This window comes from Suricata suricatta, chromosome 3 (genome assembly GCF_006229205.1).
Source record: "Suricata suricatta isolate VVHF042 chromosome 3, meerkat_22Aug2017_6uvM2_HiC, whole genome shotgun sequence".
NCBI lineage: Eukaryota > Metazoa > Chordata > Mammalia > Carnivora > Herpestidae > Suricata > Suricata suricatta.
This window is the reverse complement of record NC_043702.1, coordinates 163,920,926-163,934,669: the sequence shown is the minus strand read 5'-3', so window position 1 is coordinate 163,934,669 and position 13,744 is coordinate 163,920,926. Positions and strand designations below refer to the sequence as shown.

Genomic DNA, 13,744 nt, shown 5'->3' with positions numbered 1-13,744 from the left:
ATTTTTCTTATGTGAGAGAAGAATGTTAGGGCTATCCTGGGGAAATAATAATTTCTAAAATCTGAATAAATTCCAGATTCAGGGCCATAGAAAGTGAGATTTAAGAAAAGTGTTTGGGTGCTCCTGGGTGGCTCAGTCAGTTAAGCACCAACTTCCCCTCAGGTCATGGTCTCACAGTTTGTGAGTTTGAGCCCCGCATTGGGCTCTGTGATGACAGCTCAGAGCCTGGAGCCTGCTTTGGATTCTGTGTCTCCCTTTCTCTCTGCCTCTCCCCTGTCTCTTGCCCTGTCTGTCTGTCTGTCTGTCTGTCTCTCTCTCTCTCTCTCTCTCTCTCTCTCCCCCTCCCCCCCTCCCCCTCTCTCTCTCAAATATAAACATTAAAAAATTTTTTTTAAAACTGGTTTTACATCATTCATTATAAACCAGAGCCAGACTGCAGAGTGGACCCAGAGCGGAGGTCAAGCCTCATGCCACTCTGACCAGCTGTGTGATCTCTGGGAACATTTCTGGACCCTTTGTTCTCGATTTTTACATGAGGACTATAGCTACCTCAGAGGGCCGTGACCGTTTGTAGAGAAAATGCATGCACAGCGCCTGACATTTTGATTAATGTTATCATTGTTTGTTGAAAGTGTTTACATTGCAAATAAGTGGCCTCTTGTCTTCTGTTTTCTTGTTAAATAGCTCTCCCTCCCCATCGGACCCCTGCCTTACTTCCACCAGTTTACCCACACGGCTTTATTAGGATCAAAACAACTGAAGTTACTCTGGGGAATTTTTTTTTTTGAGAGAGAGAGAAAGTACAAGGGGAGGGGTAGGGAGAGAGAGAGAGAGACAGACAGACAGAGAGACAAACACTCTTAAGCAGGCTCCACGCTCAGCATATCGCCCCATACAGGGGGCTCGGTCTCACGACCCTGAGGTCATGACCTGAGCCAAAATCAAGAGGTTGGACACTCAACCGACTGAGCCACCCAGGCACCCCACCTTTGGGAAATTTCTAACACCAGTACGTGTTGGCAAAGGTGATAGATTTAATCTTTGTTAAGATTAAATCATACAGTTACTGAGCAAAGATCAGGATAATTTCATCGACTTTACCTGCTATATTTGAGTGCTAATATGTAAGCAACTACCTCGATTAGAAGGTTGGATTTCAGACATCCCCTCTGACAGGTCACATTTCCCTTGACGTGTCACCGACATACTGTATAGTTTACACACCATGTTCACCATGCTCCTGGCTGCAGTGTAACCTCAGTGGTCACGTTCCTTAAGGGTTTGGGTCTGTTAGTTCGTTACAGCATCTCCAGCACCTCTGACCTCATGGTGCGCAGTATTGCTCAGTAAATATTTGGTCAAGAATGAATGAATGATATAAACCCGTTGTCTTCACATCTGTGTGAAATTCAAGTATTAATTAGAGAAAACAATGTAAAATTTGATCCCAGAGGTCAGCATATATGACCTCGGGGTTTCTAGGAATCGGTCATTATGTAGACAGTGGGGATTTGCAAGAGAATGTTGACACTATCCTATAAAAATGACTTCTTACCAAATGACTTCATGTTCTTGTCACAGCATTCTTGGGTAGCTTTATGCAGAAATGTGTGTAAAAAGTCACCACGTGGTTTTGAAACATCTGTTAAATGATCCCTCTTTTCTCTCTCTCCCTCTTTCTCTCCCTGTATGTAAGGAAGCACGATTTTTCGTTAGGTCAATAGAACACTTGAAGCACATTCTTAATGCACATGTTCAGAATGGTAAGTAAATAGCATTGAAAACATAACTGGTTGTTTCAAAAGAGGCAAGAATCCTTAAATTCACTGCAAACTTTTACTTGGAAGTTCCAGTCTGACACGTCACTGTGCGTGTGTATTATGATGTGGAAAGTCCTGGCTGTTGGAACTGCTGGGAGAAACGCTCTCCAGAAATTGGGGCGAGGGGGGCGCTGGCGGTAATTCTCCCCTTCTGTCCCCGCCCGTCAGTTTCCCAGCCAACTGCTGTAAAACCACTGATTTCCGGTTTAGGCCCCAGGCAGGTAAGGAAAGCAGGATGGGCTTCTGAGCACTGCAGGCCTGATGAACAAGTCAGGTAGCCAGGAGCCTAGTAATACTGTGCCCTAAAAATACCTTGTGCTTTTTTTTTTTTTAAGTTATTTATGTTGAGAGAGTGCACAAGAGAGTGGGGTTGGTGGGGGAGCAGGCAGAAAGAGAGAGAGAATCCCGAGCAAAGAGCCTGGCCCAGGGCTCCATCTCACAAACTGGGAGATCACGCTCTCCAGAAAGAGGGGCGAGGGGGGCGCTGGTGGTAATTCTCCCCTTCTGTCCCCGCCCATCAGGGCCCGAGCTGAAGTCAGGGTCCCATGCCGAACTGACAGCCATCCAGGTGCCTCTTGTGCTTTTTAAATATAGGTGACTATTCTCTGTTGGCTGCAATACCGTGGGGGCCGCTGCTGCCTCCTTGAAAAAAAAGTCACAAACTGCTGTAGAAAAATTATACACAGGCTGCTCTTTCATTAAATTGCTAGATGGGTCTCCCTGGAAGGATAAACGGAAGAGCTCAGAACGAGACTAGTTATTTCACCAAGTAAGTGGAGAAACTATGCGTCGGGCCCATAGGAGGGAGGCACCCTCCCGAGGGCGAGGGCGAGGGCCGTGCAGGGAGCGCAGAGGAGCGGGTTTCCTGTGTCTTCCAGACCCATGCCACCTCCTCCCAGGCGCAGTGTCAAGTTGCAGGAATTCTACAAGTTGCAGGAATTCTAAAAGGTCTCGATTTGTGTGACGGGAACTTCAAATTTTTATTTACTCGTCTCTTAGATCTGACCTTCCTTCCAAAGAAATGATTCATTTGGAATATAAAGTCTCTCTAGAATTCTGTCCTGATAAAATTAAGTCACTGCTAACTTCAGGCTAGTATTTAAGAACTTAACTGTGTGTCCAGAGGGTCGGCTTCCTGACTTCTCAGCCCTGCACACAGGAGCAGCCCGGCAGGTGCTGGCGACTGCAGGGGAAAGGTCGTGGCTAAGTTGCTTAAGTGACAGCTGTTTCAGAAATTCGGATGCCAGGGTTTACTGTATATGGAGGTATATAGACCAGACTTCTTGCGCGGTGGCTTTTTTATTTTATCTTTTAATACTTCCTTATGCGTCACTTAGTTTGGTGTTTGCTTATGAAAAAAAGTCAGTTTTGGACAGTTTTGGACAAAATCTCCAGTTTGGCTGCTTTGAACAAAGCCGTCCTCAGCACTCCTGTATTTATCTTCGTGGTCATTCGTGCAGCAGTGTCGCCGGGCCATGTGGTGGGCACGCAGTTAGCTTACAAGATATGACCAAGCGGTTTTCCAAGCGCTTTTACCGATTTATGACGCCCCCAGCACTCCATGAGCGTTCCCGTAGTTTCCACACCCTCCCCAACACTTGCACTGTCGTTAAAACAATTCTAGCCTTGTGGGCACCCAGGTGGCTCCGTCGGTTAAGCATCTGACTTCGGCTCAGGTCATGATCTCATAGTTCGTGGTGGGTTCAAGCTCTGCATTGGGCTCTGTGCTGACAGCCCGGAGCCTGGAGCCTGCTTCTGATTCTGTGTCTGCCTCTCTTTCGGCCCCTCCCTGCTTGTGCTGTGTCTCTCAAAAATAGATAAATGTTAAAAAAAAAATTTTTTAAAGAGGCAATTTTAGCCTTTGTGTTGTTTGTGTAATACTTGTTATTTTAATTTGTATTTCTCTGATAACTAAGGATATGGCTCTTGTCTTACGTGTATTAGCCATTTGGATATTCTCGTAGGCAGCTCCATTCTGAATATTGTTGAAGATAAAGGTTTTAGTTAATTTCATAACTATTACTTAAGATGTAAGAAACTATATGTAAATGTATAGCCCAGGTAGTTTTATAAGCTTAAGGGAGGCAGTACTTTATTAGGAGTGGTGAAAGGAAAAACAGATAAACTTTCTACGTAACTACTTTTACTCGCTCCCTAGGAATCGCCCTGATGATGTGGAATACGTTCTTGGTTAAAAGATTTTCCGCGGCTACATACTTGATGGATAAGGTAAGGTAATTTTAAATGTCACCTACTTGTTTATTTTGTTCCCTTAATTGATTAATATTAGATTGTTTACAATGGGCCTTGTTAGAGTATTTTTTATTTGATATTACATTTTACTCATGCTCAGTTAAACGTAATTCCCATCTGGCATTTTGATGAGTGGAAGGTTTAACAGATGGAGGCAGAGATGGGAGGACAAAGAGACCACGTTATGGAGCCAAGAAGGCCTTTATTGGGATCTGCAGTTCCCGGGCGAGGTTCCGTGACTCTGGAGCGGGGAGTCAGGGGAGTCGCGCCTGGTGTGGGAGAGCAAGGTGTTTTATGGGTGCAGGAGTTCCGGGTTTGAGCTCGGGGGGCCGATAGCCACGTAGGGGCATCTTTGGACGGTGGCAGGATTCAGTTGGCTGTTCGCTTCGGTGGGGAGGGGGACGCTGGAATCCCATGGGGAGGCATTCCAGTTTGAGACAGTCCAGATTGGAGAGTGGGGGTCGTCCGTCCCTGGCGGCGCCTGGATCTGTTATCTGACCCGCAGTAAAATGGCCGCTGGTGCCTTTCAAATGGCTCGGGTCATCCCAGGTCTGCAGGCGGGGTTGTCAGTGCTCGCAGCTCTCCACAGCAAGGTGGCCGCTCAGTTGCCTTCCCGCGGCACCTCTTACAGTGAGCTGCAGAAGAACCCCAGATCCTCGAGCGTAATTTACGTTCTCTCAAGCAAAGAGGGTGGGACTCGTGGTTGATTCAGGGAAGGATTTGCACTTTTCTTTTTCAGTGTTTATTTTGAGAAAAAGAATGAGTGGAGGAGGGGCGGGGGGGCAGAGAGAGAGAGCATGAGAGAGAGAGAGAGAGAGAGAGAGAGAGAGAGAGAATCCCAGGCAGGCTCCTTGCTCAGCACAGGCTGGACACGGGGCTTGATCTCACGACTTCGAGACTATGACCTGAGCCGAAATCAAGAGTTGGACACACGTAACTGAGCACGCAGGTGCCTTACACCTTATTTTTTTTAAGTTTATTTATTTTGAGAGAGGGAAGGAGAGAGAGAATGAGCCCATGAGCAGGTGAGGGGCAGAGAGAGAGGCAGAGAATCCCAGGCAGGTTAAGCACTGTCAGCACAGAGCCCAATACGGGGCTTGAACCCACGAACCGCGAGGTCTTGACCTGAACCGAAATCCGAGTGTACACATGTGGAGTTACTCAGCGGTCTCAGGGCCAAGGTATTTTCTTTGAACAGGTCTGCCCTCCTACTTTGGTTTTCCGACGTAAACCTCACCCATGATGCCTTGCCTATGATTTCTAGATCCCGATTCTTTAAAGCTTGTGATGCAGTCTGAGTGCCAGATCTTTAGATTTTATCATTTCTGCCTCATCTTTTTAGCTGCTCCCTCGATCCAGTAGGCCTCGGGGTTAAACCTCCCTAAATCTTTCTAAGCATGCAACCTGGTATTTAGATAAACAGCTCAATTAGTTAATGAAGTTCATCATTATGACACTACATGTCACAGCTACATGTCACAGGCGCATAAGCAGCCTCGGGAGCAAACCTAGGGCCGAGGCACAGACGGTAGCCGGTGGAGCAGGAGTGGGCGCCAGGCCATCGTCCCTGTCCCCAGGCCAGGCCCGAAGGGAGGTTCATGTGGCGTCAGTTTCCCGGATGTCAGGAGAGTTACCGCTGTGATGACATGTTCTTTCTGATGTTCGGTGACCGCCGTTCCTAAACCGTGAGCAGCACCACACCAGACCCACTCTGGGCCACAGCTCCTGTCACTGGTCACGTGTTTTCCTAGTTCGACCAGTCTTCCCAGTGTGCACGCCCTACTCGCCTGCTTAAATGTTTCTTTGTTGGAACTCCCTCCTGTGGTCTTTTCTGAGCACCTCCTATGGCTGCTGCTCGGGGGAGATCAGTGAGGCAGGAGTTCTCAGGTGCATTCCCCGCTGACCGTTCTAGCACTCTCCCCTCCCCTCCCCTGCCCTCCCACTGGAGCCTGGCAGCCTGGATTTGAATTTTGTAAACAGTCCCTACGGACCAAGGTCGCAGGGCTAAGGCCCTGGGTCCCGCCCGCCCACCAGGTGCAGGGTCTGCTGGTGGAGCGCCAGGAGGAAGGGACAGGCCGAGGGGGCTTCGGAGCTGAAGTCTGAGGCGCCCTCGAAGCCGTGGGTGAGAACACGGATCGGATCGGCAGAAGGTCCCGGAGACCAGAGGCCGCTGGTTAGAGTCAGGGCTGCGGGCGGCTTCGTGCAGACCGCTTAGCAGAGGCACAGACACGGGGGCAGCTGGAAGCGGAGGGATGAGAGGTTCAGATTTGTGTGTTAAAGGATGGTTCTGGCAACAAAGTATGTTGGGACTGGGAAGGGCTGGGCGTGGTTGTGTGCAGGCCTTTGGCCTTGATCTCAGCCAGAGGCTCCGAGGTGAGGAGGCCTTTGTGCGGGAGCCCCGCCCCCTGTACTTAGCACTGTGAATTCCTACCAAGGAATGTTCCTGAAGTGGAATGTCCCTCTCCCACATCTCACCATGTCTAAAGTGCACAGTAGAACCGAAGTACTTACCGAATCGAGAAAATCAACCAATTTTCTGAGCTAGGAATGTAACTTCTATTTGCATTAGGTGGTCTCCCCTCCTTTCTAACCATTTTAAAAAATTATTGTACGTCTGTATCAACAAGCAAAATGCTTAGCTGCTCTTTATTTGTAACCTTGAGTTTTGTTTTGGGTTTCAAGTTTAATCTGGGTTATTAGATTCTACAAATTGAGGACCAGATTTTTAGAGTTCTTTTTTTATTTAATCAAAAATATTTATTTTTGAAAGAATCTTTGTGAGCCCAGTGAGCTATATTCTCATATATTTAAATTCCATCACAAAGTTAATTGCATTGTTACAAATGAGCAGAACCAACATTTATTTATAGCTCAATTTATGCTTCTTAAATGTGTTTGCTTTTTATTTCCTATACCATACTAATGCTTTTTTATTTAAATTGTTAAATAAACATAGTATTTTGTGTCGTTTTGTCCTAGGTTGGAAAATCACCAAAGGATAGGTTATGCCGAAGGGTAAGTGAATCTCCTTTAACTGGATGTATAGTTGTTCGTCCTGTGTTTTATGTAAGTACCTGATTCATTGCAGGCAGGGGTGAACTTTGCCTTTTTGGCCATTTTGATGACCTATCAGGAGATAAGAAAAATGGAAAGGAAATCTGATACTAAGGAAACTGGTCATGAACTACGGCAGATTTTCACTTACCTCTCCAGGTTGTCAGATCCTCCGGCGCTCAGCTTTCACAAGACGTCTTTGTCCCTGGACTGCGGCCGGCAGGGGGCGTGCTGGCTCGGCTGCGCCCCCTCCCGGCAGCAGCTGGCATCACATGGAGGCGGATTCAGGAGTGACCCGTGGCCACCTGTGTCATAACCGTGGTACACGTAGTCCTAGATAACATGCCGGTCCCTGGCTCCTGGGCTTCTGTCTGAGGCCAGTGATCAACAGCGCAGGCTTTTGCTCGAAGCTTTGAAATACTCTTGTCACTTCCGAATCACGGGACACATGAATCTAGCTGTTCTAGGTCCGTAGCCCTGAAAAGCTGCCACTGTTGAAGCTTTCTTCTGCTGTGTTCTGGAGAGTGGCTCTGTGACTAGTGACAGCTGTGTGTGCTCGGGGTCACTCGGGATGTGAGGGACTCAGCGGCTGGCTGCCTGTGTTGCCTCCAGGCGGTGGACCTCGTGGGTTAATCTGGAGGCAGCAGGCATGACCTGTCACCCCAGCGCCAGTCTGGCATTTCGCTCCCAGGCTTGAGGACTCGGGTTTTGTTGACAGGGTCCAGTTCAGTCCCTGAAGGACGCTCTGAACTTAGAGCAGGCTGTTCCTAGCAGCTTCCCAGGGTGGGCTTGTCATATGCACGTGCATCTTCCCTGTGCTGGGATTATGTGGCTGTCACGTGCCTTCCCGAGCCTGCCCGCGAGTAAAGTGGCATCTGATGACACCATGTCTTTCAACACACAAGGAGCATTAACTCCCATAAAGTTGACAGCAGTACCATCTTTCTTAAAGCCTGATTTTAAAGTTAGTTGAAGCTGAAGAAAGGAATTAAAATGTGCCAGTGACTTGACTTTCAGATTCTTGCCTGTTCGATGTGGATGGCTGCGTAGGTCTGTTCTAGTTTTCACTTTTCTGATAGTAGCTGTAGCAGCTTTGCTGCTGGCACTGCTCATGGTCCTTTTTTAAAAACAGGATGTGGGGATGAGCGACACGGCAATGACCTCTTTCCTCGGCTCCTGCTTGGATCTTCTTCAGACTTTAATGGAGGTAAAAGAGGTGTATTTTCATTCTGAACTATCTCTAAGATATTAAGTGTTTTTGCTAAAAACAATTTTCTTAATGTTTATTTTTGAGAGAGAGAGCGTGAATAGGGGAGAGGCAGAGAGAGAAGGAGACACAGAATCCGAAGCAGGCTCCAGGCTCTGAGCAGTCAGCACAGAGCCTGACTCGGGGCTCGAACTTACGAACCAGGAGCTCATGACCTGAACTGAAGTTGGACGCTTACCTGGACTGAGCCACCTAGGCGCCCCTAAATGTTTTTAAAATCATTGGACTTGAAGGACTGTAGAAAAAAGTTTTTTCATTTACTCATTTCTTAATTTTGACTCATGCCCCAAACCGTGGTTTCTTGGGAAGAATTAGACTTGTGATTGGGAGGTGCTCTCCCGCTGGTCCGCTCAGCGAGGGCTTTGCAGGCCGTGCTCTCTCCCGCTCTGAACGCGGTGCTCTGCCGAACCCCCAGGCGGACGTCAGCCGGGACGAAATGCAGGCGCCCGTCCTGGACACGGAGGACGCGTGGCTCGCCGTCGAGGGGCCCATCTCGATCGCGGAGCTGGCCTTCGAGCAGAAGCACATCCACTACCCGCTGGTGGAGCACCACTCGGTCCTGTGCTCCGTGCTGTACGCGATCATGCGCTTCTCCCTGAAAACCGTGAAGCCGCTCTCGCTCTTCGACAGTAAAGTAAGTCCCGCCGGCGGCCTCCGAGCCCCTGGGCGCGGGGGTCTCGCAGGACGGGTGAGCGGACTCGTCCCTGTACTGGAAGTTGCTCAGGACTTGCGTGACTCGGCGCCGTCCTGTCTGTGGGGCTGTCCGCGCGCCGTCCCGCCAGATTGCCTGTGCTCGTGTGTTCGCGTCCCCTGCTCCGCCCCCTCGTCACGCCTGACCTGTCCCCTCCTGAACTTGAGGCGCCTATCTCTGTTGAATGCCGCTCTCAGCATGTGCTGTGCGACCCCAGACGCCTCATCTGTAAATCTGCCTCGACCCCTCCCCCGCACTCTACCCTTGACCCGCGCCAATGTCCCCCTAATCCCGGCTGGGGCAGGCGCTGGGAGAGGCGCGCCCACGCGCGCAGGCGACGGAAACCCAGTGACCGAGTCACTCTGTCGTTGCTTCCTGAATCCGCCCCCGTGCATCGCTCTCGCTCCACCACCCACTCAGGCCTCCTAGTCTTCCGCTCGCTCTCCGACCAGGCCCACTGCTGCCGGCCGCCTTTCTAGAACACGGGTCACCGGGGCCGGTTCCAGACCGGCCGGGTGGGGTACACGCGGCCAGAGACGAGCGGCAGAGTTCGGGCGGTTGGCCAGTGTCATTACTTAGCATTTGCTGACAGAAGCGAGTTGGGGAACACTCTTAGCCTTGTGGGAAAGGGGTGTGTGTTACCCCAGGCACAGCTGGACTCGGGGGGCTTCCCTTCGGGCTCCTGCCTCCGTGCAGAGACTGCCCCCCTCCCCCAGCATGGAGCAGGGCTCCGCGGTGTGTCCCGCCTTCACGTCCCTACTGGGGGCAGCGCGCAGGTGGGGGAGCAGGCTCTGCACGAGGAGGCGGAGCCAGAGGAAGGCCTGCTGGCTCCTCCCGCTGCAGCTGCCCCCCCCCCACAGCTGCCTGTGTGCCCAGCAGCTGCTCACCCCACTCCCTGCGAGCCGCAGACACTTTTACCTCTTCTCCCCTTGGTCCGTTTTCCTGGCCTGTGGCTCCGCCATGGTCACAGCTGCTGGGTGTTGTCCCTTTCTCCCTTAACAAAGTGTCACCTCTTCCAGGTCCTGGCCTGAACTCCCTAACTTACCGGCGCTTCGCTGTCTCCCCACCCCCACCCCGTCCCTGTGCCCAGCCTGGCACAGCACAGGAGCCCAGGGAATGTTGCATAGAGCCGTCATAGAGGAGATGTTAGAGCAGAGTGGGCGCCAGCAGGATGCAGAGGGGACACCCAGCGGGTGGTCTGGGAACCCAGCGACAGCGAGGAGGAGCTGCTGTGGGTGTGGACCCGGAGGAGAGGGGTTCTGGAGGGTCTGGGGGAATGCGGAGCGCTGAGGGAGACGGAGGGGGTCCCGGTTCAGTGAGCTTCCAAACCTTAAGAGAGATTTGGGATGTGTTGTTAGTAAATATAAACAGAAATCGCTGTTTTAAGAAATTTATTTTAACGTTTAAATCCCAGTAGTTGACCTTTGAAAGGTAGAAGTCTGAGGACAAATTCTCATCTTCCTCCTAAAATAACATTAAATAATTTTTACATTTGTAAACAGATTTTGGGTGAATGTTTATAGCTTGCATTGGACCGAGGGTAGTTTTTTTTGTTTTTTTTTAATAAAGAAATCCCCAAACAATGTGCAGAGCTCAGTACTCAGCAAGGGAGCTTGTGAGACCGGAACGCGTCCAGAATTGGACACGCCTGGTGGTGGTGTTAGTCGCAGCCCAGATCATGCCAAGTGGTCCCGAGACAGCCGTGTGACACTCACGTGCAGACAGACACACTGGGATTTGGCCAGTGAAACCGAATCCTGGCTCTGCCATTTCCTAGCGAGTCTTTCTGAGCTTCTCCTGGCCTCAGTTTCTCATTCAAAAGTGATGCTTCTAGTACCTACCTTCTGGTTCTGAGGGCCAAGTGACAGACTTCACAAGAAGTGCTGAGTGGTGTCGAGCGTGGTAGACGGTAAACGGTGCTGTGATAGTTGTGCGTGTGCCTTCCCCACCCCAGAGGCCCGCACGTACACCCCAGCCTCCCAGCTGGGGCCGCCCGGCGGCATGCAGCGTGTGCGCGGGAGTTCGTGGGGACGCCTGTAGCGCAGGGGTCCCCCTAGGAAGGCCACTGCTCTCCTCACTGCAGGAGGAGTAGCTTTCTCCTAAGTGGCAGTCACATAGATACCCTTTCAGTGTAGAAAATACAGTAGAAGGTACCCGATGACTGCAGGTGACCACAGCAGCCTGGGAGGGGGGTCGTCTGTCCAGAATAACCCGGCGGGAAGTGCGGGCCTGGGACTAGCGGCTGGGTCTTTGCCACTTCCAAAGGCCAGTGTCCTTGGCTCTGTGACACTTCCTCCCAAGGCACTTCTGAAACCCAGCTTTCTGATGTTCTGCTCTGCTATTTCAGACACACAGCTGTTCTCTTAAAAAAAGGTGCTTTCAAAGAGTTGAACAAGTGTTTTTAAAAGAATTCAGACTACACACGTCTTAGTTATTACTGCATAACAAATTTTCTCAAAATGTAGTGGCTGAAAACAAACATCTACTACCGTTTTTCTGGGTCAGGAATCTGGGTCCCCACCCTAGGTGATGCTGGCTCAAAGTCTTTCATGAATCTGCACATAGGGTTTGAGCCAGGGTGCAGTCGCATCTGAGGCCCGACGGGTGGGGATGGGGGTCCGCTTGCACGCTTCCACGATTGCCGTGGCCGCTGGCTTCCCTCAGAGCAAGCGTGAGTACGAGCACCCAAACCGTGAAAGTGACATGCTAACGTCTCCGCTGGTCTGCCAGCAGCGAGTCCAGCCCGCGCTCGGGAAGGGGACGGATTACCCAAGGCCTGCCTGCCAGGAGGAGGGGAGGATCGTGCCTTAAAGGCTGCCTACTGCTTACTAGATATTATCAAAATTAAGTGAATAAAATTCTGAAATGTTACTGTTCAAGAAGAAAAATCAACCATGAGTTATTCATTAAATGACTAAACTTTTAAATCTTTTACCTTTAATAGTAATCTGTACTCACCAGGGTTTTTTTTGGTCCTTTCTTTCTCTTCAGGGGAAGAATGCATTTTTCAAAGACCTAACTTCAATTCAGTTACTACCTAGTGGGGAAATGGATCCAAATTTTATTTCTGTTCGACAGCAGGTAAATTACAATTACTGGCTTTTGTTTTTGTTTCTCAGAAAATAATAGTAAATAATAGTAATAATAAATAGTCTTAAAGGATGCTCACTTCCAAGATGTTCTTGAGAGCCATTTTTCCTTTCAGTTAAATGTTCCTCTTTGATAATTAATTGCATAGAAAAGCTGCCCTGATTGAGAAAAGCCAACAGCTGCTTTGATTTAGACACGAGTAAGTGAAATCACTAACAGTGCTATGTCCTGTCCCACTTTTGAGTTCTTACTGAAAGTCGTCAGTGCAGCTGTCCAGGCCCAGCACTCAGCGGTGAAGGACAGAGAGTCCTCGGAAGAGGCACCAACCACTCCTTTTGGGAAAGACCAGGATTGGCCGGTTCTGGCGGTGGATTTGGCTCATCACCTCCAAGTCAGTGAAGATGTCGTCCGAAGGCATTACGTGGGGGAACTCTACAACTACGGAGCGGACCACTTAGGAGAAGAGGTACTGTCACCCCGTGAGTGTGAGGTGGGCGCTCAAGTTAGAGACTTTATAGTGGGAGTGAAGAATCAGGAAAGTCTATTAAGCTTTTTGCTTTTCTTTCTGTTAGAACTAGTAGGCACAAAAACAGAAGAATACTAAAATATGAAACTCAGCAGTTGCCTGTTTCTGGCCTGTGTCAACACTCCTCCGGCGTGTCAGGCCTGTTCTGTCCCAAGGGCACAGCAGCAGACAACACAGAGCAGATCCCTTCCCCGTGGGCTTGCTAGTCTGCTGGCTGGAGGCAGCACGCAGGCTTCTGTCCCCAGGGACAAGCACCGTGACAAGCAGGAGCTCCTATACGACGGGGGTCGGGGTGACATGGGAACCGAGCCCCCGAGGAGAAAGAAGATGCAGCCCGTTAAACAGAAAGCTGGGGCTGCCGAGTAACGCCAAGTGCAAAGGCCTCGTAGGGGGCCTGGCTTGGCAGCGTGCAAGCCCAGAAGGGCCGGCGTGGGGGACAGAACACAGCACAGAAGGGTGGAGTCTGAGATGAGGTGGGAGGTTGGCAGGCGCCAGATCACGTCTCGTAGCTCATGGTGATTCAAAGTGTGTTCAGAAGCCATTAAAGGTTCTAAGCAGTCATGATGTGATTTTAAGTCCCCTTCTTTGCCAGAAATTTGAAAAATGACTCTTCTAGTCACGTTGAATTAAAGAATTAGGGGAAAAGGGGCACCTGAGTTGCTCAGTTGGTTAAGTGTCCGACTTCAGCTCAGGTCATGATCTTGTGGTCTGTGATTTCAAGCCTCGTGTCAGACTCTGTGCTGACAGCTCAGAGCCTGGAGCCTACTTCGGATTCTGTGTCCCCACCTCTTTCTGCCCCTCCCGCACTTGTGCTCTCCCAAAAATAAATGTTAAAAAAAATTTTTTTAATTAAAAAAAACTTTTTACTATTTATTTATTTTTGAGAGACAGAGAAAGATCATGAGCAGGGGAGGGTCAGAGAGAGAGGGACACACACAGTTGGAAGCAGGCTCCAGGCTCTGAGCTAGCTGTCAGCATAGAGTCTGATGCAGGGCTCGAACCCACGAACTACGAGATCATGACCTGGGCCTGGCACGAAGTCG

The 13,744-nt window shown here is 50.0% G+C and overlaps 1 protein-coding gene across 3 annotated transcripts in view; it reads left to right on the top strand.

The window, feature by feature from the left end:
- Window positions 1-13,744, top strand: part of RAB3GAP2 (RAB3 GTPase activating non-catalytic protein subunit 2) — a 100,236-nt gene that overhangs the window by 76,886 nt on the left and 9,606 nt on the right. For all 3 annotated transcript variants that reach the window (XM_029935659.1, XM_029935658.1, XM_029935660.1), the window contains 7 exons: window positions 1,697-1,763; window positions 3,979-4,049; window positions 7,053-7,088; window positions 8,260-8,334; window positions 8,810-9,028; window positions 12,077-12,166; window positions 12,420-12,641. In XM_029935659.1, the coding sequence (XP_029791519.1) occupies window positions 1,697-1,763; window positions 3,979-4,049; window positions 7,053-7,088; window positions 8,260-8,334; window positions 8,810-9,028; window positions 12,077-12,166; window positions 12,420-12,641 (780 nt within the window). The remainder of the gene's footprint in view (window positions 1-1,696; window positions 1,764-3,978; window positions 4,050-7,052; window positions 7,089-8,259; window positions 8,335-8,809; window positions 9,029-12,076; window positions 12,167-12,419; window positions 12,642-13,744) is intronic.